The following is a 21,405-nucleotide window of genomic DNA, read 5'->3' on the forward strand; positions in this document are numbered from 1 at the left end:
CCATTATATTTATATATATTTATATTTAGTGACTTTAATACAAATTTGTAACATTGCTGTTTCTATTCTGAGAAGGCCGTATTCTGTGCTACGAGCTTTAGCGTTAAATTGTTGATAGCTAATTAATCACTGTAGAAGCGTTCGTCGTCTCACCCACAGACCATCAGTCTACACCATGTCGCCTACATGTATGTTAATTTGAGCAGATAGCCACTCCAACTCATTATTATTTAAAACAAATGCACAAAATTTATTTATGGATGCACCCAACTGTTCAACCACAGAATACGGCCTTTTCAACTAGATCTAAAAACAAATTCACTGCAAACGTGTGAATGGTTATCCGTTTTGCTCTAAGATAAAGTTCCTGTACCTTTATCTAAACCAAAAGTATTGTAACATTCTAAATTTGTACTTGTAAAAAATATTTTTTGAAATTTAATACAAATTTCCTTGCATCTTGCCAGGGCCGCTCGAAAATATTTGGCCCCTAAAACTACTGCAGCCAATTCTTACTGCAGCATCAGTAAAAGGTGTAATACAAACCCTTAAAAAAAGTCAATGTTACTTCTACAGCCAGTTGATTTTGCGATCTGATTTGCATTGCGTGAATACAAGGTTCAAACATTTGTACAATATTCCAGCCCATAGAACTTCAAAATATGAATGGTAGCTACTCAGTAGTGGCGCCCACTTTGCGAATTGCGAAATAAATATATTCAAGGGAGAGACATTAAGAGTAAGAATTTTTTTTTAAATATTTTGAAACCGCAAATGATTGAATTATACCATTAATCAACTTTGACTTAACGATATTATACTTGTAACAATTTCATTATTATTATTATTTAAGAAAATTGGCAATAGTGAACACTGTAAGTCTGAGTTTATAGTGAAGCGGCGAGCGTCGATGATAGCATCGCGGTTTTAGATCGAGGTTCACCTCCATGAAAACAAACGGAATGAACCTAATGTAGGCGTTTATAGTGAAAACGTGAAGATAGCTTTGCGAAACGCGATGCCGCTAGCGGTGATGATAGAAACAAAAATGTTTTAATTTGTAAGCCGTTTACATAGTGTTCGGAAAGTATCGGTCGCTTCCGTGCGTTTATTATGCTTACGACGAACAACACGCGTTCCTCTTTCACTTACTTCTGGAGTCTGGATTATGCAGTTTTGTGCGTATGCCCAAATGTCGATATTGACATACCAACATATTGCCGAAATTTATCGGGATGGTTCCTTAACTTTTTGTACAAACGGGCAACTCTCCAATAGTCTCGCGGTCTTTATTGATTGGATGTATTGACCATTTTCGAACGCGATGCGAATGATCGGGAGAGAACAAACTATTAATTATTTCAAATTTTGTGTAACTATTTTCAGTTATAAACTTCATTTCAAGCTTTCCCCGCGACATCTTTGCAGATAATACCCTTCACCTAGAAGTGAGCAGCCACGCTCCACTATAATTTTGCAGCCTCGACGCTATCATCGCTCATGTACCGCTATCCTCGTATTGCTACGCTATCCTCGGCGCTCGCCGCTTCACTATAAACTCGGCCTAAGATATTTGCGAGGATAGCTGATATTTGGTAGCGTTGCAACATCAAAATAATGGGTTTTTGAGAAGTCAAAAAAAGATCCGACTGCATTTCTTTCCCGAACAGCGGCAGAAATTGTTGAACGCTTTACATACTTAAAAAAAACTACATGTACCTAGAAAATAAATCTGTCAAAATGTATTTATTTTACATAGAACAACAACAGCCCTCGACATTACTTTCTTGTTTTCTTTCGCAATTTTTTATTCTGACGTAATTTTTTCTTTTCAGTAATTTTTCTTTGCTTCACAATCTGATCGACACTCCTCAGCTCTGATTGGACCTTTTTGTTTTTGTTCATATCATTATGTTTTCCCCAACGCGAGCGTTTGTTGTATCTTCCTTGATCATTCAATTGATCATCTTCATTATTGTCTTCATTTTCAGCAGCTTTAGTCTTTTCTTTCCATTCTTCATATCGATAAGTTTTATAAGAAGCAGGAATCCATTTTCCGCCTTCGGTTTTAAGCTTGCCCACTTTCAAATCCTATTCATGACATGCATGTGTGAAATACAATGCAATTCAAATCAAAATTTATACTTACATTGTTGGCTCCTACCATTTTTTTCTTTTTCCTATCCCAACGCATTTGTTGTTTCGCCCTTTTTATGTCTTCGGTGGTATCGGCTGTCAAATCAAATTGTGCTTGTGATGCTTCCCGTTGGAAATTATTTATTGCCATTCTGTAATAGATAGTATATAATTTTTAATGCAGTGGTAAATATTTAGCCAGACTAACCCATCTTCCGTAAATTTGTCAGGTGCCGAATAGGGGATGTAATATTCATCTTTCTGTTTTTTGGGTTTAATATCATTCAAGTAATCTAACTTTCTCTTTTTGGAAGTAACAATTTCATCAAATACACTTTCAATTTCAGTTTTTGTACTTTCCGGCAGAGCAACCAATTTCGTTTCTGAAACTGATGACTGATTTTCCATATTTTTCTTGTACGCCGTTCTGGCGGATTTGTGAAATGCTCGTGTAGCTTTCATAACCAAATAATCTTGCGATTTTGTTTTACTACAAACCTCAAATACTGTCTACAATGTAATTAAGTAACAATTAGGTTTACAACATGTATGTACTTGCGAGTAACTTACACCTTGAGGACGATAGTTTTTCATTTGTTGCAAAATATTTTCACGTTCTTCTTGCAAATCATTATTTTGAGCTTTGAAAAATGCGTGAGTGCCACACTTATTCGTTAAGAATTGTTTAGCACGGCGGTTGCTATCCACTGAAGCCACAGGTCTAGTTTGAAGATATTTAGTATACGCTTTATCGGCCGTTTGCTTAATTTGAAGCTAAATAACAATCCGAGTAAGATAAGCAATAAAAGTAAATATAGGTACACTTACTAAATCCGGATTTGTATCATGAAGCATTATAATAGTACCATGCTGTTCTTCTATTAGACTTTGAGGAATGCATCCAATATTGCCTTTAGGATTACTCGAATTTATTATCGACAGAGATTGTCCCAAAAATAAATGCAAATCTAACATATATGGATATTCGTCCGGTGTAATCAATGAATATGCTGTTCCTGTTCTACCTGCTCGAGCACAGCGACCTAAGGAATTGATGTATGTATTAGAAAGTAGACAATTCTGAGCCCCTAGGTAAATAAATTTCCCAAACCAAGCTATCAAAGGGGAAACCAATTTGAAGGTGCAAGAATATTCTTACCTCTCCCACCATTCATTCCAAAATTTCCAATTGCAATCTACTACTTGAAACACATCATTGGTAAGCCTGCCTCATTACTTACCCCCCGTCCTACGGGAGCGATAGAAGCACGCGATGAGAGCGACGCGACCGAAGAGTATTTATCAATTAAAAAATTATCTTTTTTTTGTGAACATGCCCTACGTCGGCGATGTTGAGTGAAGTGCGCGCCGATACGGCGAATTTTGAAACGGCGTAAGCGTTCAAATTATTTGACTGGTCGAATTTCTTGCATATCCATAGAATAATGTACCTATATTCCCCGGTTTCCATAGCTCTCCATATAAGACGAAATCCACCTATTGTTGTTCTTTCCAAATAAATTACGTTCATTAGTTTCCTTTATCATTTTTGCCTTCGAACATCAGATATATTTTAAAAAACGTATTATTAACAGTAATCCTTGACAATGATTAGACCAAAACATAATTCTCCAACTCCAAAGTAAAAAAAGTCACTATGAATAACTTGATATTGCCCCGTTGGCCGCTTCGTTCGCTCGGTTTTTGTCACTCATGTAGGACGGAGGGTTAGACATTGACAGTACACAGTCTAAAGAAATTACTTATATAACAACAAAGAACAAGACTAGAATTATTCATGACCAATAAGTGTATTTTCCATCCTACTCTTGCTTCCATTATCCGGCCCGATAGCACTTTTTCTATTGTATAAACCGATTTCGACCAAACTTTAATGGTTGGTGTAACTCATAAATATCGAGTTTGTGAATCAGCTAATTCGACCATATTGAAACAAAATGGCGGACACCTTAAGAAATCAACCTACAGTTGATCGGCTGAGCGGAAGGAGATTTTTAAGAACCCTATTACCAATTTTCACGTGCACAAGAAAAACCAGTGAGAAGGCGCGAATTACGCATAACAATTTAGGACAGAATTTTCCCTTGGGGAATATTCTGAATTTCCAAGAATATTTTTTTTGGAAATTTCTTTTCCATCAATAAACGAAAGTCAAGAACCATAATTTATATACAGGGTGTTTTTTTTTCATTTTCACTATAGGAATCTCATAAACAGTGAAAGATACAAAGTCGCCTACGAGCAAAGTTATGCAGAATTTTATGCTGATTAATTTTTCCTCTCTTAGTTTCTTGTAGCTCTACAAATAGAGTTATGGCCAAAAAACTGAAAAATGTCATTTTCGAAAATGTGCTGGCGTTCGCTTATTTTCCAATTAGACCAAAAAATAATGTAGGCCCTTTTGACATCCCCATAGTTATGAAACAAATTGCATCAAATTCAATATGCGCAAGCGCATAGCTTTAGTCATATAAAACAAAGTTGAGCCTAATCGATTAACGCCAGTTTCAACATTTGGTTTTGCGCATGCGTAGTGTCAACTTTCTTATTTATGGAGGGAATTAAATGAAATTTGATACATAGCCACTTGGAATAAAAGAAAATGTAGCGCTATTTTCCAAATTTGGTTTTGTGTAGGATGTGCAGTATCAACTTTCCTATTTATGGAAGCAATTAAATGATATTTCATACATATACACTTTAAATAAAAGCAAAACTAACATCAGGTTTAAAATTTGGTTGTGCACATGCTATAGCCATACCCAGGAGCTCGTTTGGTATATTTGTTTAATTTATTATTACAATTTCTGCTCAGTGTATAGCTGAATGAAATTTTTCCAAACAGTATCGATTGTTCATCATCCGTACTGATCGCTTCATTACGACTGGGGAGCGTGAGCTAACCGAATCTTTAAAATTAGGATTCGTTTAAAACTGATTCCGCTAAAATAAGCGATATGAACATAAACTGCATTTTTTATTAGAATAAGGAAATCATCAAAGTTCCAAGAATTTTTGTGATAAAACGTTAATGAACCTACAATCTCTAGCGCGCGAATCTATAATAAAGACCTGTAAATTTGGAAACAATACGTACCTACAGTTTAAAAATAATAATACAATTTCCAATTTAATAATTAGCAGAAAATGAGTACGTACCTACATAAAAAAGCAACCCTCCATAGCGGAATAATTTATCACTTTTTCTCGCACACATGCAAGCGCACCTTACAAATACAAATAACTGTAATTACTCTTTTTGGCTGAAATTCCTCAAATTCTACACTGTTTGTTTATATCATTCGATGACAGATAGTATACACTTTCGAAATTCGTCACAAACTTTATTTTTTTGCGAAAAATTTGAAGCAGCAAGTGCGGGTTTTGGTAGTAATTAAGAAACACGATAAAAAATGAGAATGTATATGCCGTAGGCAAATAGTTAGTTCAGGCAAATTGCATTTTCCCTGGCAAATGAATCTGCCTGGGCAAAAGGTTCTTTTTAGTTTTGAAATGCCATTCGACTAGGCAAATGGTATTTCACCAGTTAAATACCATTTGCCTAAGCCTTTACCTAAGCCCATTTTAGGCAAATGGAAATGTTAATATTAAATATGATCGATCCACTTTTGATTATTTTATTTAAAAAACACAAACTTCTTATAAAACTAACAAAACATAAATTCTAGTAATAACAAAATGTAGTAATTAGTTTGTATGCGTTTTTAACCAAAAAAAAAAGGTTAATAATGGGTACGGAAAATTCGGGATAAGTTTACCTGCGTAAAAATAAAAACATCTTTCTGGTAACACAAAATATTGTCCCTACAATAGTATTACGTGTCTTTTAAAACTATTAATAAACCAGGTGTCAAATTCTTGACAGAATAGCTTCCTAGCTGAAACCAAAAATTGCCATCATATGTACGCACTTACAGACGGGAAAAATTTATTCTTTAAAAGTTGCTTAAAAATGGTCTAAAACGTCGACATTTGATGAAATTTTTAAATGTTCAAAAAACGGCTATCGCAATAGCTACCTAGGCACATGCTAGGAAGCTAATGTTCCATAAATAAGAAAATTGCATTTCTGCGCATGCGCAGGGACTTACCATAGAAATTTCGTTTAAATTGCTTCAGAAACAAGATCGTTGCGTTTTGCACATATGCAACACAATTTTTTGACTTTGACAATTTTTTTCTCCGTTTTTTGATAATATAACCCGGCCCAATTTTTTGTAGGTTGTACACAGGAAAATAAGGTCTTCCAAATAATAGAATAAAAATTTTAGGTTGCTATTTGAAAAAAAAAGTTCGATGCCGTTACGGCGCTCCAAAATTTCTTTTCAAAAATCCGGCCCGTTATTTTTCTGTTCGGTATGCCTAAAACATATATACAAAATTTCAACAAAATCCGTCGAGCCGTTTTCTCAGAAAATTGCCAACAAACGTACGTATGTACATACAGACGGAAAAAAATTTTATTCTTTAAAAGTTGCTTAAAATGGTCTAAAACGTCGACATTTGATGAAATTTTGAAAGGTTCAAAAAACGGCTATCGCAATAGCTACCTAGCACATGCTAGGAAGCTAAAAATATCAAGTGCATGTGTAACGACGCTAACGTACCCTACCTAACGCGACACGCCAACCTCTGCAACCGATTTTATACATAACTCATGAATGAGAGAGACAGGGCATATGTTCTGCGGAATAGATAACAAAATGCAACGGAGCATTTATTAAGATTGTTTGACCTCTTGGATTTGGCCTTCATCAAGAACACCTGTATATAAAAAGAATTGATTGTCGCTAAATCGAGTAATTGCGTCTCACGATTTGTGCGGAATACACTGCTTGTTGTTGATGGTGTTCGTATTCACAAGCAATTCCGTGCAGTATCAGTGATCGCGAATCGATTCCAACTTAATAATATTTTTGCACTTGGATAATTTTTTGTGTACAAAGTGCCACCATGCCCAGAAAAGCCCCGGAAAATATGCGAACTTATTTTGAAATAATTCAGGCTGGCCAATAGAAAGTCTGCAAAACGACGTGATACATTCCGCGCCATAATTATTAATTATTCCGTTTTGACAGTTGACGCTTTACGTTATTTTAGTTTACACTTTGCTTCTTGTATTTGCTTTATTTTACGTTTTCCGTCTCCAGTTTTATACAAACTCTTCTTTTTCAAGACGCATATAGCTTGGATCTACGATCTGATAAGGTATGTAATTCCCTTAAAAGTGTTTTTAAATTTTGCATCAGAATGTACGGTCTATATTTCTAGCGCCCTCGGACACGGCCTCTCAGGGACTTTCTGAGCGTGGTGCCACTGTAAGTATGTTGATGGCTTCGACCACATCTGCGGCGTCCCTTAGCAGTGACATAGTTCGACCGACTGACTCGAGATATGCTGTCAAATTAATAAAAAGCAAATCGGAGATCTCTAAACACCTTTTGATCTTACCTATTAAGGCTCCTCTGTAGTCAATCCGCCATATTGGAAAAATAGCTAAACTTTCTTATGAAATGCTGCTTTTGTAGTTGAAGTCTAACAAATTCTCGATAGTGGATATTCTTTGTAATGATGAAAAGAACGGCGGTACTTAAAAAAAGTTTAAATATCGGTCTTAGTTTTTTAGGAAGATCGATGAATAGAAAAATCGTTTTTCGTAAATAACAGCCGTTGTAATGGGAGTAGAAAAACCTACAGCACCAATTTGGAAATCCGACAGTATTTCCTACGGCGGTACTTAAAGATATTATTTCCACCTTAAATGATAATGCATATATTTAAAAAAATATGTATCGCGATCTTTAGAAAAAAATCAAAACGCTAACGTAAGTATAGGCAACTCAAATTGCACTATAAGTCCTGAGGCGACAACTCATTACTTGAAAGGGAAAACAAAAGAAACTACCTGGCATTATCCTGCCCAATTTTTAGCTAAACCCCTAGGCGGAATACGACTGTACCAGTAATTAAAAGCATTTTTGCCGCAAATTTGTTCTTGTGTAGAAATGTGGCACCGTTTTGATCTTTTGGACTAACGCATGACCACCACACAAGCGGGTAGTACAGTATCACAATTCGCAAACACTACTACTGAGTCGAGACTTAGAGAGTGCTACTTATTTTTTCAATATGATCAGATATCAGGAATATCCGCTTATCGAAAAAATAAAGGAACGCGCCCAATAGTTTTCACATTCTGAGCCTACCATTTCAAAGAAATTCGATTGCACTTGTTCATTTTAACTGTTACAAAAAATGTTCCAATTCCCCTTTTTAGCTAAATTTCTAAGCGGGATACGATAACTAATAGGCGACACTGACAAATTTATTTAAAAAAAGTGTCATTGTTTTGCTCATGTCAAGTCAAGGTAGTGAGACATCACGAAAATGAATATTTGTATCAAAACATGGGTGAAATTTTGGGTTTTCCCGGTAATTAGTGGTGGGTAAAAAAATTCTCCCACTTTTAAAAAATTTCAGCTATTTATTTTTTCCGTTTGAGAATATGATGGAATCCCGCAAACTTCACATCAACTTAGCGAATATGAACTGATATCATCTCGGATTTTGCCTCTCACATAATAGAGGATCAACCGCGGAATCAACAAATTTTACAACTGAATTCTCAATTTAGGACAAAAAAGCGAAGTCATTTTGCTGCACATAAGATGTTCGGAAAAATTCTACATGGGTTGTGCATAAATATACAGGGTGATTCCTATAGTACCTGCCACCGTTTGGAAGCGTATAGGGGGTGCCTAGGGGAGTATTTTGATATAGGACACTTGGGGTCGGAAATCTAAAATAAGGGCGCCAGAACCAAATTTATCTTCTGGAATTTCACGCCTGTATGTAGGCAACCCAACCGACCGACGTTTCGCGCGGAGCGATGCAGAGCGAGTTAGCGCGAGGAAGCGACATGGGAGGGAAGGAGGGAAAACGACAGTCAAAAGCAATAACGTTTACAAGTGTTCAACGTGGCCACCGTTGTTCTCAATGCACTTCCTACATCTAGCCAACTATTATTATACTAAGTGGAAATTATAAAAGCACTAAACCTTCCCCATACTTCATTTAATTGTTTCAAATCTGAAACAATTAAATGAAGTATGGGGAAGGTTTAGTGCTTTTATAATAGTCTATTTCACCCCATTTTGAGTCGTTAGAAGATGGATAGCTACCAATTATTATTATACTATTGCCATAGTGTTTATTCACTTGATACGCGTCGTTGCAGACGGGATTTCGTGGGTTTAAACAAAATTCTGATCAAGTGTCAGCCACACATCGCCGCCTGAGATCGCTCCGTGTGCACCGCCGGCCGGTTGCGTTGCCTACCTACAGGCGCGAAATTGCAGAAGGTAAATTTGGCTCTGGCACCCTTATTTTAGATTTCCGACCCCAAGTGTCCTATATCAAAATACGCACCACCTACACGCTCCCAAACGGTGGCAGGTACTATAGGAATCACCCTGTATATAAGTATAACGCTAAATGTACAATTATTATTTTTTGAAAAGATAAGAATTTATTTAAAAATCGGTATATGTTATACTTTTTATCATTGTAACAGAATTTTAAATGTTAGCTACCATTTTTATAAAAACAAGTTGTAAATCAGCATATGCATGATTAAAGCGCATTTTTGGTAATGCAGGTGAGTATTTTATTAGCGAAGTTTAAAATTATCGATCTCATGAGTAATTTTGGCTGCGTTAAATAATTAATTTTATTTCATTTCAATTGACGGTACGTCTTCATTTTGTAAAACAAATCACAAAGTAAATAATAAGTTTTTATACGGGTAGCGCTATCTAACGGTAAAATTATAGCACCTCCGAAACCCATATCGAAATTATTTTCTTCAATTATCGATCTCACAAGTAATCTAACTCAAAATAGACTAGTGCCTGCACATCTACACTATAGCAGGAAGCTTTTAGTGAAAATTTGAAGTCTCTAGCTATTGTAGTTGTGGAGATCTAACGCGGACAGCCGGCCTGCCAGCAATAACGAATATAATAGCGTATTTTTTTCAAAAATGCGCTAAAAATACATTTTTTGTTGTTGTTCACCAGGTTGTTCACCCTTATTGCATAAGAAAATAAAGAGATTTATTTTAGGTGTTCGAAGTGTGCCGGTTTATTAGGTTCTACCATACCTAAGTCCTAAGTGAATTCATTCATGCACATGTCTATCTAATAACTATAAAAATCTATAAATCAGTAAAATTGATTAGAAAAACTCACAGGAAATAAAGGGGTAATTAAAAATGTTAACAAACAATGCTAATCTAGTCCACTAATGACCTAAGAACCAGGTAATTTACAGAAGGTGTCATTATAGAAAAATGCAGTAAATGCACTGAATAAGTAATTTACTCAATAGTAAAAGAGATAGGCATTTGTGCATCTCCGTTCAAATATTGTACAGCTTTTCGCTAAACTTGTTTACATAACATTAGTCCTTGACCATTATACATGGTCTATTGTGTTTAACAATAAATGAAGAGAATATGTAAAACTGGAAAGGATAGAGAAACATCGTTGGTCTCACTCAAGGACTAGGTACATCGTCTAGAGATGTGAATTGTTGGTGGTCTAACCCATTGCAATAACATTGAAATACAAATTGACTACAGAGGAGCCTTAATATAAGTACTTATAGTAGAAAACGCAATTATTTAGATAGTCCCAATGAAAACCCTATTAGGCTTGAAGCTAATTTAGGGATACTTAAATTCTATTTGGCTCTGTTACACCATAAATTACAAAGTGTTTCCAAAAAAGAGGGTTGTGGAGTTAATGCTACCGCCACCGATGGTGCTACTACCTCTCATTTCCCTAATATCCTATGGTATCTCCTAAATGCCTCTTTTCAAGGTAGAATTCTTACTTGAATTATTGTCAATTTAAGCTCGAATTTAAGCGACAGGATCCTATAATATTTTTACATCATGCCTATGAGGTCAATGTTGAAAGTTAACGTGATACTTGCTTGCGATTTTATTAATCCCCCAAACCTTAATGTCGACTTAAAAACTTTTGCGACTAGAAACTCCGTCAGAGAGTCAGTCACCATGAACACGGCCATGGAATTATTTCCATAAGAAATACATTGTAAACTTCAAGGCAAAGATTCAAAATTAATTGCCAAATGAAATACTAAGTGTATAGTATCGCTGGTTTAGTAATTTTTTTCTATATCGAACGAAACGAACGAAATAAAAATCCAATATGGCGTCAATGAGAAAGTTGATGTAATTTACTTGAAACCCACAAGCCATAAAAATTTTATTTCAGCCCCATTAGAAAGCTGAGAAAAAATTACCAAGGGTTTGTTAAAATTACTTTTTGATATCTTTAAAAATATGCAAGTGAACTTCGGCATATTCTCCTAAATGACACTTTCAGTTTCCCTTATGTGTTATGTGATTATGTCAGTCTGTTCGTCTGTCTGTTCCTCGTCTAACTCGAGAACGAAAAGAGAGCGATGTCAAACCTGCGCCAATTGCTTTCTACGAGTTCATTGCTCAGTGCTATTGAATATGAGCCGGATTAAAAGTCTGGTTTCCGAATGCGAGCTAGGTGGCAAAAAATTCCCCTACTGAAAATCGTATACGATTCTTCGTATCTTGTTTAGCCATAACTTAGCTATTTGTAAACTAAACGAAACTTTGAAGAGGAAAATTAATCTACATAAAATTCTGCAATTGTTTACCAATAAGCGACTTTGTATGTACTCACCCTGTATACAAGAAGATACACAGCAGTTCAGATTGTTTCAGTTACTAACTTTTTTCGAGCCACACTGATTTCACCAGATTTTACATGCCCCTCAAGCGCCGCCTCCAGATAAATCGTTTTCCCCCCCCCCCCCTGCCATTTCTGAGGGATACGCTTCCTTAAATAAATTCAAAGAGGGCGGACGGTTAAAATCGAATCGCGGCCGCGACTGGACTAGCCGATCACCTAAGTCGCGACGACCACTCCCTCCACCACGTGGTGGTAAAATGGACCAAATACGAATCGAATAATCGCCTGTAAGAAATATTTAACGCCGCCGAGTCGCATCATTGGGGCTGATAAGTTTTGAAGTAGTCGCTCCATTTTCGCACCCGCGACCCCTCCACTACCTCCCCTGCCCTACAAAACGATACGTTTTTGTCGGAGCGTTAAAACGATTCTGCTTTTTTACGTGGGTCTCGTATTGGTACCCTATGATTCGACGACCAACACTCCCCCGCTTCCCCTTCCCCACCTGCCAATAAATGACACTCATATTTTGGCGTTTATTCGAAAACGCAAAGGGCTAGAACGATGCGATTTTTTTACATTAGTCTCGTATTCATATCCTCTGACTCCACAATCAACACCAGCTCCCCTTCACCGCTTGCCAATAATTACATTCTAATATTTTGGCGTATATTCGGAAACGCAGAGGGCTAGAACGATGCGGTTTTTTTTACATTGGTCTCGTATTCGTACCCTTCGACTCCACAAACAACACCTCCTCCCCCACCCCCAATATACCATTAAATGACACTTCATATTTTGCAGTTTATTCTTTCAACTTTTTTTATTTATGGAACCATTTCATCCAAATTTGTATAGTGGGTCTCTCTAATAAAAGCAAACAAGATACATACGCAAAAAATTATACTGCGCATGCGCAAAACGCATCTCTCTTATTTATGGAGCAATTACATCCAAATTTTTGTGGTAGGTAAGCAAAAAAAATCGTATTACGCCCAATATAGATTACACCCCAAAACTGAAGGCACAAACGTAAAATACCCCCTTTTTGGCAGTAGCTCTGCCAAACACACTTACTCAAGCAGTCTTAAAATGCATAGCATTTTTACCAACCGATACCATGAGATTGGCTAAAAAAGAGACTATCAATATAGTAGCGCTTTATTGGGTCAAATCAAAATTTTTTCGACTTAAAAATTGCAACACTACGAAACACCATATCTGTTGAAACGTGTTAAATCTTACAATAAATCTGAGACAATATTACCCCTCACTAGATTATTTAAAAAGTGACTCATACTTACCCACTCTGTGAACAAACAATTTGGATCTATCCGGGAAATTATAATTAATGACATTGTCAAGACGTGGTATGTCTAATCCTCTAGCAGCAACATCAGTAACAATCAAAACGGCTACCTTGTGTTGGGAAAACTTTGCTGTATTGATTTTCCTTGCGGAAGAATCTAAGCTTGAATAAATATAAGTGTTGCTAATGCCCACACTATCAAGTACCTGAAACAAAATGCTAAAATTTACTACTTTTTTAAAAGTTATGACCGTAAGATAATCCACTTCTGATTTAGTTTACCTGGCTTTGTTTTCAAAACAATTATAAAACTAAATTTTACCCTTTGTGACTATTTAAAAACAGTTTTAAAAAAATGTGCAAGAACTAGAGACAGACGACATATTTTGAAAAATTTCAACATAGAAAGAGTCGCAATGTACTCATATGTATTTGCCTTCAGTCAGCATTGTATTGAGCACATCGATCTAATATTAAAACTACCCTAGACTAAATCATCTTACCATATGCAAATAATCTACGTGATATTTAGTAGCGGCAAAAACGACAGTTTGTTGTTTAGAATCAATATGTAACTTCAGAAGAACCAGCAGTGCAGCTGTACGTTCCTCCGATCGCACAGTTAAAAATACAAGATCTAATTCAGCAGGTAACTTTGATTCAACATCCAATCTATAAAAATCTGTCTTACTGAAATCGTTTTTAGATATAAACTATACCTAATCAATACAGGATCTCCAATACCAGCCTTAGCAAATTCTACCAGCACCTTTGGAAGTGTCGCAGAAAACAAAAGTGTTTGCCTAGTATCAGGCAATTTCTCCAACAGGCTGTTCATTTGAGTTCCGAAACCCATTTCGAATAACCTATCGGCTTCGTCAAATACCACATACTCGATGTTATTTAGTTTCAAGTCCATTTCAATGCAAATGTGCAAGAAACGTCCCGGAGTCGCTATTAGAATATCGGGATTGCCATGGATTACAGAAAATTGGCTATCCATCGAATCACCTCCAGATATGAGTGCAGCTTTTAAATCTGTAAATCGACCCAGCTCCTTGACAAACTTTAACGTCTACAATTAAATTAATGTAACTTTTGCAAATAAACATGTTGATGTTCTAACTTGAACTGCAAGCTCCCTTGTTGGTGACAATATCAATGCGCGAGCTCCGGTTTTTGCCATTCTTATTTTGAGTTTCTCAAAGAGTGGTATTAAAAAACATGCAGTTTTACCGCTACCAGTTCGTGCCATAGCGACAATATTTTTTCCCTCCAAAGCTAAAGGTATTGTCTACAAGAAATAGTGTTACGAACATCGCACATACTCATACAAAATATTTACTTTACGTTGTATAGGAGTGGGTATTTTATACCCTCTTTTAGTAATGCCTTTCAATACATTAAATGACAAACCCATCGACTGGAAACCGCCACCTTTACCCATCTTCTTCTTAAATTTAACATCTTCAGTGAGATCGGACTGGTTGTTAGGGTCTTCAAATCCCGGCAAGTCAAGCATTATTGTAGAGCAATGTGCAATAAACTCAGAAACTGACAGTAATAATTGAAATATTTTAAAAATGTTATTTATTGTACTAGAGACATGAAGACATGCTTCAACATTAGGTATACGAGGTTATGTTTTGGTGGATTACAAAAATTTGGTTGTGACCAGTTATGACATTCATATTTCATAAAGGTATTTTTACACAGCTCTTAAGGCTTAAGGTGGGTTCATAGCTCTCCGTTTATACGTTTCCGTTTGTCCGTTAGCCAATCAGAACACAGTAAATTTTTAAACCGTACGTCGTCCATTTACAACGGAAAAGTTGGTTGAAGTTGAACATTTACGTTTCCGTTGGTCCGTTTTTTAACAAGAGTAAGGTTATGTTTGTCATATTGTTGACGTTTAAGAGCAAATTTAACAGTGTTCGGATATTACGTGCTTCGCGGTGATAATCTGATAGTAGTTTCTACGTACTGAAGATCGCGGTAGATACAGTACAAAGTAAAATTTAGGTTATGGTTATACCTTGTAAACGTACAATATGGACGGATTGCTATTAATGAACCTTAACAAATTGCACTATCCGTTTGCGGATCAACGCAACGGATGAACGGAGAGCTATGAACCCACCTTTACAAATTTGTACAATCAGAGTCAACAGTAATCTTCAAAAACGTTAACAATATTTTCTTAAAACTTTTAATAACGATGTATTGAAATAGGCTTTTCCATATAAATACTCTGATTTGGTAAGAACATAGAAAATCTCTACAAAAAAACATTAGACCTTATCAAAATTTAGTGTGTGGAAAATCTTAATTAATACTACGTGATAGCGCATTCGCTTAAAATTTAAATGTATGTTCCAAAAAAAGAAATAGACGGATTATGTTTGTACCTTTGATTATATACTACTGGACTTTGATTATATACTACTGGATAGCGCATTCACTTAAAATGTATGTTCCAAAAAAAGAGATAGACTTATGTTTGTACCAAATCATTATGCGCATGCTTACGGTATAAACTTCGCGCGGGAATAGTCGGACTGTTGAATACATCTATTTTCGGAGTAAACATTTATCTTCACGTTAATTGCATATTATGAACTATTCTCTTTACAAACATAAAAACTACGCAGAATTACCACGATTAATTAAAGGTAGAGCCCAAATAACGTTTAAAGCAAATAAAGAAACAAAGTAAAGAATCAGCCATTAGTTTCCGGTTTTTTAACGCCTGGCATGCGCAATTCGAATTGGTTCAAACACAAACTTCTTCTTTTATCTCGTTTCTTTTCACTGAAAAATTATAGCTATCTGGGTTGCACGATTGGAACACGGGTTGTACTCTTCTATCATTAAGAATGCGCTATCCAGTAGTATATAATCAAAGCTACTGGATATAGCGCATTCACATAAAATGTATATTCCAAAAAAAAGAGATAGACGTATGTTTGTACCAAATCGTTATGCGCATGCTACGGTATAATTCGCGCGGGATCGGACTATTGAACTATTCTCTTTCCCAACATAACAACTACGCACAATTATCACGATTAATTAAATGTAAGCCCAATAAATGACGTATAAAGCAAATAAACGGGAATCAGCTGTGGTTATACCCACAGCAGGGTTCGCAACTGATTTTAGCAAAAAAATAGAGACTTGGTCTCTAATTACATATTGAAAAATAGAGACCATTTAGAGACCTTCGAAAACCAATTTCCATACAAAATTAAGCAAAAAATATTTATTTTGTAATAGATGAGATACATAAACGGCAATATATCTAAACAAGTATAAATTGTGCACAACTCTTGTGCGGATAAAACGCATTTTTTTTAACCCAAATAGCTTTTTTTTTATATCACCAATGGATATATTTCCTGCAGACGTCCCAATCGCCCTTTGTGAGTACCCTCTGGCCTCTTCCGACAATCGCCTCAATGTATAAGGGAATATACCCGATCGCGATGAGAGGTCGAGGAGGAGGGCTATGGTTGGTAGAAATTAATTCCTTTCGTTGAGACATTTCATTGGAGTACCATGAAGGATAAAACTCTGTTTACACCTTAAGAGATCTTTTTAATTACCTACTAAACCATTTTCTTCAGTTTTTTCACATATTTTTGTCTTTTCTGCACAAGTTCCGCAGCTTCTCATTGTCTTATTTAGTTCCCGAATTCGGATATACGTTCTTACTTTAACTAAGTATTCGACAGCGTCGTTAGGTATTAATGTCGTATCACAGTTTTGATGCATTAAGTTTATTACTTTTTCAATAATTTTAGAATCGTGGCGTTCTCGCCGTGCACGTGATTAAAGTAATACTCCATTTTCTCTGCGGCAACAGCGAAAAAGTCAAGTTCCCTTCAGATATAAAATTTATCCAATTACCGCCTTTTTCAAATTCGGCCTTTTCGCCTAAGAATGGGTATTTCGTTCTTAATTTGTGTGCAACGTAACCAGCTATATAAAGTAAACCTTCATTATGAATTTTCGTTGTTTCTTGAACAAAATTAATGTCCTCATCATAAACTTCATTTTGAAGTAGTATTTCACCAACACCTTGCAATAGTTGGCCCGTTAAACAAGTATTCATTTCTTTTCATTTCGAAGGTATTTTTTTTATCAACAAAAACGGCATCGGAATGTTTTCCTAATATATATAATTTTAATCTATATTTGAAGTCTACAGGCGAAGGATTTTCATGTGATCCTCCCATAGCATGAACATATGAAAAAAAGTTTTCCAACAAATCTTGGTTAAGTCTACTTGTCCAAACATACTCCGTATCGCACCTATTTTTTAGGTCGTTATACAAATCCATTAAGGATCTGTTAGATACGATTACACCCAGCTGAAAAGGTAACATGTGCTTATGGTTTCCACAGTTGAGCCGCAACTTTTACATTTTAGCGTTGAGCTTGCTTGACATCAAGATGGTATTGAGATATTTTATAGCCCACTTTTAAGTCAGTGTCAGAATTTTTTATCATATATTGTATACACTGGAGTACGTTCGAAAATACAGAGTTCTAGTTAAACCTTTGCCCCAAACCGTTCGAAAATCTGAGGTTTATAACTGTACTCTACAACTGCGACGGTTCGAAAATAGTGAGTTGTATATAGGGTTGCCATCTCAAAACTCTACCAACTAGGACAGGAAGCGTGGAGAACCCCGGATTTAGGGATTATAAACCCGGACATATCAACTGAATTTGATAAAAAATATTTTCTAAAGAAATAAAACAAACAATTAATTTTTCTATATAAAACAAGGCGTACTCTATCACGAAACAAAATCTTCTTTAACTGTTAGGAATCAGCAACGGCTTATCTACATTTTTTAATTCCTTAAATGAAGCAATAATATACTTTTTTAGCAAAATAAAACACAAGTTATAAGAAGCTAATAACAATAATTTTTAAATGAAACAAAAATTTGGTCTTTTAGTAAAATAAAATGTTTAGGGAACTATTTACTTTTCAGGTCTTCGCTATTTACCCGTCTTTCCAATAGCCTTTAGAATCTTCCTTACTGAAAAGAAATTTATAAAAATCTACACAATTATAATCTTTGAAATTGTACTTTATTTTTATCACTGACGAGACTGTTTCAATATTCAATAAATTTCTTTATTTTGACCACTGTTGTGCCACTAGTGAAAATATTCTTTCAGCGTTGTCATTATGAGCAGGAATGCAAAAAAGTAGTACGCAGTTTTCAATAACTCCGAGTACTTATAAATGAGCATTCTATTCTATTCTATATTCTATATTGAAACGCTTGCCCTTAAAGAAACGCTTGCCCTTAAAATTATTTAAATATCGTATGACATCTTTAATGTTAGACGATTAACGTGCACAAAGCAAATATGGCAATCACAGTAGGCATCACTGTCTATAGGGTAACACTGGTCGGATTATATTTACATTCTGTCAGTTATGGGTTCTTTCGCAGCAATTTTGAGGTTAAGTGGTAGAGCGGAGAAGAGCAGTCCCTCAGTATTGCTCTTCAACCGAACTTCGCCTTTGGGGTTGCAGTCTATTGCATATACGTGCATCTGTATCTTTAAACTGTAAAAATATGTACTACCTAATCGTATTTGTCAACTGCTGCATCACCCAATAAAGCTATATTATTATATTATTATTATTCTATTCGCAGGGGAGCCCGACCGGGCAGCACTTAGGCACACCAGAGGCCCATTGTGCCTTAAATGAGCATTCAGTGTTTTAAATAATTGTTATCAAAGCTGTTTTGCGCTTGAAAGTTTATCTTGTTGGCTTAAATTTTGACAGAAAGATTTTTAATTCACTGACTCAGTACCTCAAAACCCGGACTACCATTGAAAACCCGCCCGAACGCTCCCTAAATTAGGACAAATCCGGACGGATGGCAACCCTAGTTGTATACCCGAGTAGAGTTGTTGTAACCCATCTATAACAGGTAGGTTACATTTACCCTATTGTGGTTTACTGACAAATGTTGGATTTTTTAGAGGTTATGTTGTTTATTTAGTGCACAGATTTCATCAAGTTTTGAATTAACTGTTTTAAAAATGAGTATTATTCATATTAAATACATACAATAATAATAATTCATCATCTTCAAATGAATCGCTTTCCACAGACTAATAATCCCCGTTGGAAATTGATGTAATAATAACCTAAATGCACAATCAACAAACAAAGAAATATTTTGATTTTCATTCACCATAACAAATGAACTCAAAACAAAACGTTCGAAAATGTAAGGTGAAATAAACCACACAATCAGCTGATAAAACTCAGTAAGTTTAACTCAACTACAACGTTGCAATTTTCGAACGTACCCCTGAGAGTTTATCTTATAGCGTTTTCGACTTACTGCATTAGTGCGCACTACGTCTGCATTATTTTCGACTTACCACAGTGCAACTTTCTTACCTGTTCGACTATAATAGCTAGCAACGAATGCAATTTTACATCTTAAGTCGAACAGGTAAGAAAGTTGCACTGTGGTAAGTCGAACACTCCAATTAAAAATAATGCAGACGTAGTGCGCACTAATGTAGTAAGTCGAAAACGCTATTAGAGTTGTCAATTGTAAAGCCGTGATCAAGGATATCTGCAAACTGGTAAATTTCTTTCTCATTATCAGACGAATTAGGAAAAAAATTATTGTTATTTCAATCGATATCAAAAGATTTCCACAATCCTTGATTACTAGCTCCCATATCGCAGACAATCGCAACCACAGTATAATATGGTTCCACTTTCCTAATTATTTCAAACAAAATAGCTTTTGTCATAGCTTGATCAAATTTAAAGTAAATTGATTGCTTCCAATCTGAAAAAAGTCCTCGCGCCATTACAACTTGTGCCGATTTACAAGGACCAATTATTCGCTGTTCTTATTGTTTAACAAAACAAATTTCATCAGATAAATAAATAATAATAATAATAATAATAATAATCTTTATTTCCTGTAGACATATAAAAATGTATAGGACACGTCAGTAACAATAACAAACAACATAAATAGCAATAACATGTGAGTTGGATATTATCACAGTCTACATAGGTACGTGAAGTATGTTTGATATTATATTGTCAAATAATGGCTAGCTAGAAGATCAAGGTAAGTTCTTGTGAATGAATTCCGTAATCGAATAGTATGAGTTGTGATGTAAAATATCTTTAATTATTTTTTTGAATGGTTTTATTTCATATCTACATATATCTTTGGGAAGCAAGTTATATAACTTGCATCCCATATAATAAGGGGATTTTTCATAAAAAGTGTGGGAGTGCTTGAAAGTTGAAATTTTATGTTTTCCTCTGGTGTTATAGCTGTGCAAGTCGCCACATTTTGTCAGATTATTTTTATTTTGGTGGACAAAACATAAAACCTTGTAAATGTATACACATGGAAGCGGCATTATTTTATTTTTTATAAATGTCTCTTTACAAGAGTTTGTCGACTTAATACTAAATATCAGTCTAATTACACGTTTTTGATAAACAAACAATCGATGTGCTTTCGAGCTTGCACCCCAGCAGATAATATTGTAGTTTAAATGGGTAAATACCAGAGCATAGTAAATAGATATTAATTGCGGAACTTGAAGACGATCTTTTAATTGTGCTATTAAATAGTATGTCTTATTTAGTTTTGAACAGGTACGATCTATATGTTCATTCCAATTTAAGTTTTCATCTACCTTCAGTCCCAAGTAAGTAGCCAATGTAGAACATACTATTACGTTATTTTCGATGCTTAAAGTGAAGTGATTGGACTTTAATGCCGAAATTTTCATATTCATAATTACCGTTTTATCAGAATTAATGCGTAATTGATTATTTTGGCACCATTGTACAAATTCTCTTACCACGCAATTTAACTTTTGCAGTGCAGCCTCATACTCATGAGCACTAACAACAACCGCCGTGTCATCGGCATACATAAATGTGCTGCCGCTGGTGATGTACTTAGGTAGGTCATTTATAAATAAAAGGAAAATTATTGGGCCCAAATTGCTACCTTGGGGAGTTCCAATATTTACCATGTATTTGTTTGAGTATGTGTTGTTAAATTTAACGATAAATTTGCGGGCAGACAAGAATGAAAGTAAAAAATCATCTACAGGGTATCTAAAACCCAG

At 35.4% G+C, this 21,405-nt stretch overlaps 1 protein-coding gene across 1 annotated transcript; it reads right to left on the reverse strand.

The window, feature by feature from the left end:
* Nucleotides 1-1,716: 1,716 nt before the first annotated feature.
* On the reverse strand, nucleotides 1,717-15,800 carry LOC116164155 (ATP-dependent RNA helicase DDX54-like). The gene is made up of 10 exons (XM_031478292.1): nucleotides 14,588-15,800; nucleotides 14,369-14,536; nucleotides 13,962-14,317; nucleotides 13,746-13,914; nucleotides 13,238-13,448; nucleotides 2,965-3,179; nucleotides 2,707-2,910; nucleotides 2,345-2,646; nucleotides 2,150-2,288; nucleotides 1,717-2,091 (listed from the first exon to the last, which is right to left on the reverse strand). The coding sequence occupies exons 1-10, from the start codon at nucleotides 14,762-14,764 to the stop codon at nucleotides 1,780-1,782; spliced, it is 2,253 nt and encodes a 750-aa protein (XP_031334152.1). The 5' UTR covers nucleotides 14,765-15,800; the 3' UTR covers nucleotides 1,717-1,779.
* Nucleotides 15,801-21,405: the final 5,605 nt, after the last annotated feature.

This window comes from Photinus pyralis, unplaced genomic scaffold (assembly GCF_008802855.1).
Source record: "Photinus pyralis isolate 1611_PpyrPB1 unplaced genomic scaffold, Ppyr1.3 Ppyr1.4_LG2, whole genome shotgun sequence".
NCBI classification, from domain to species: Eukaryota; Metazoa; Arthropoda; class Insecta; order Coleoptera; family Lampyridae; genus Photinus; species Photinus pyralis.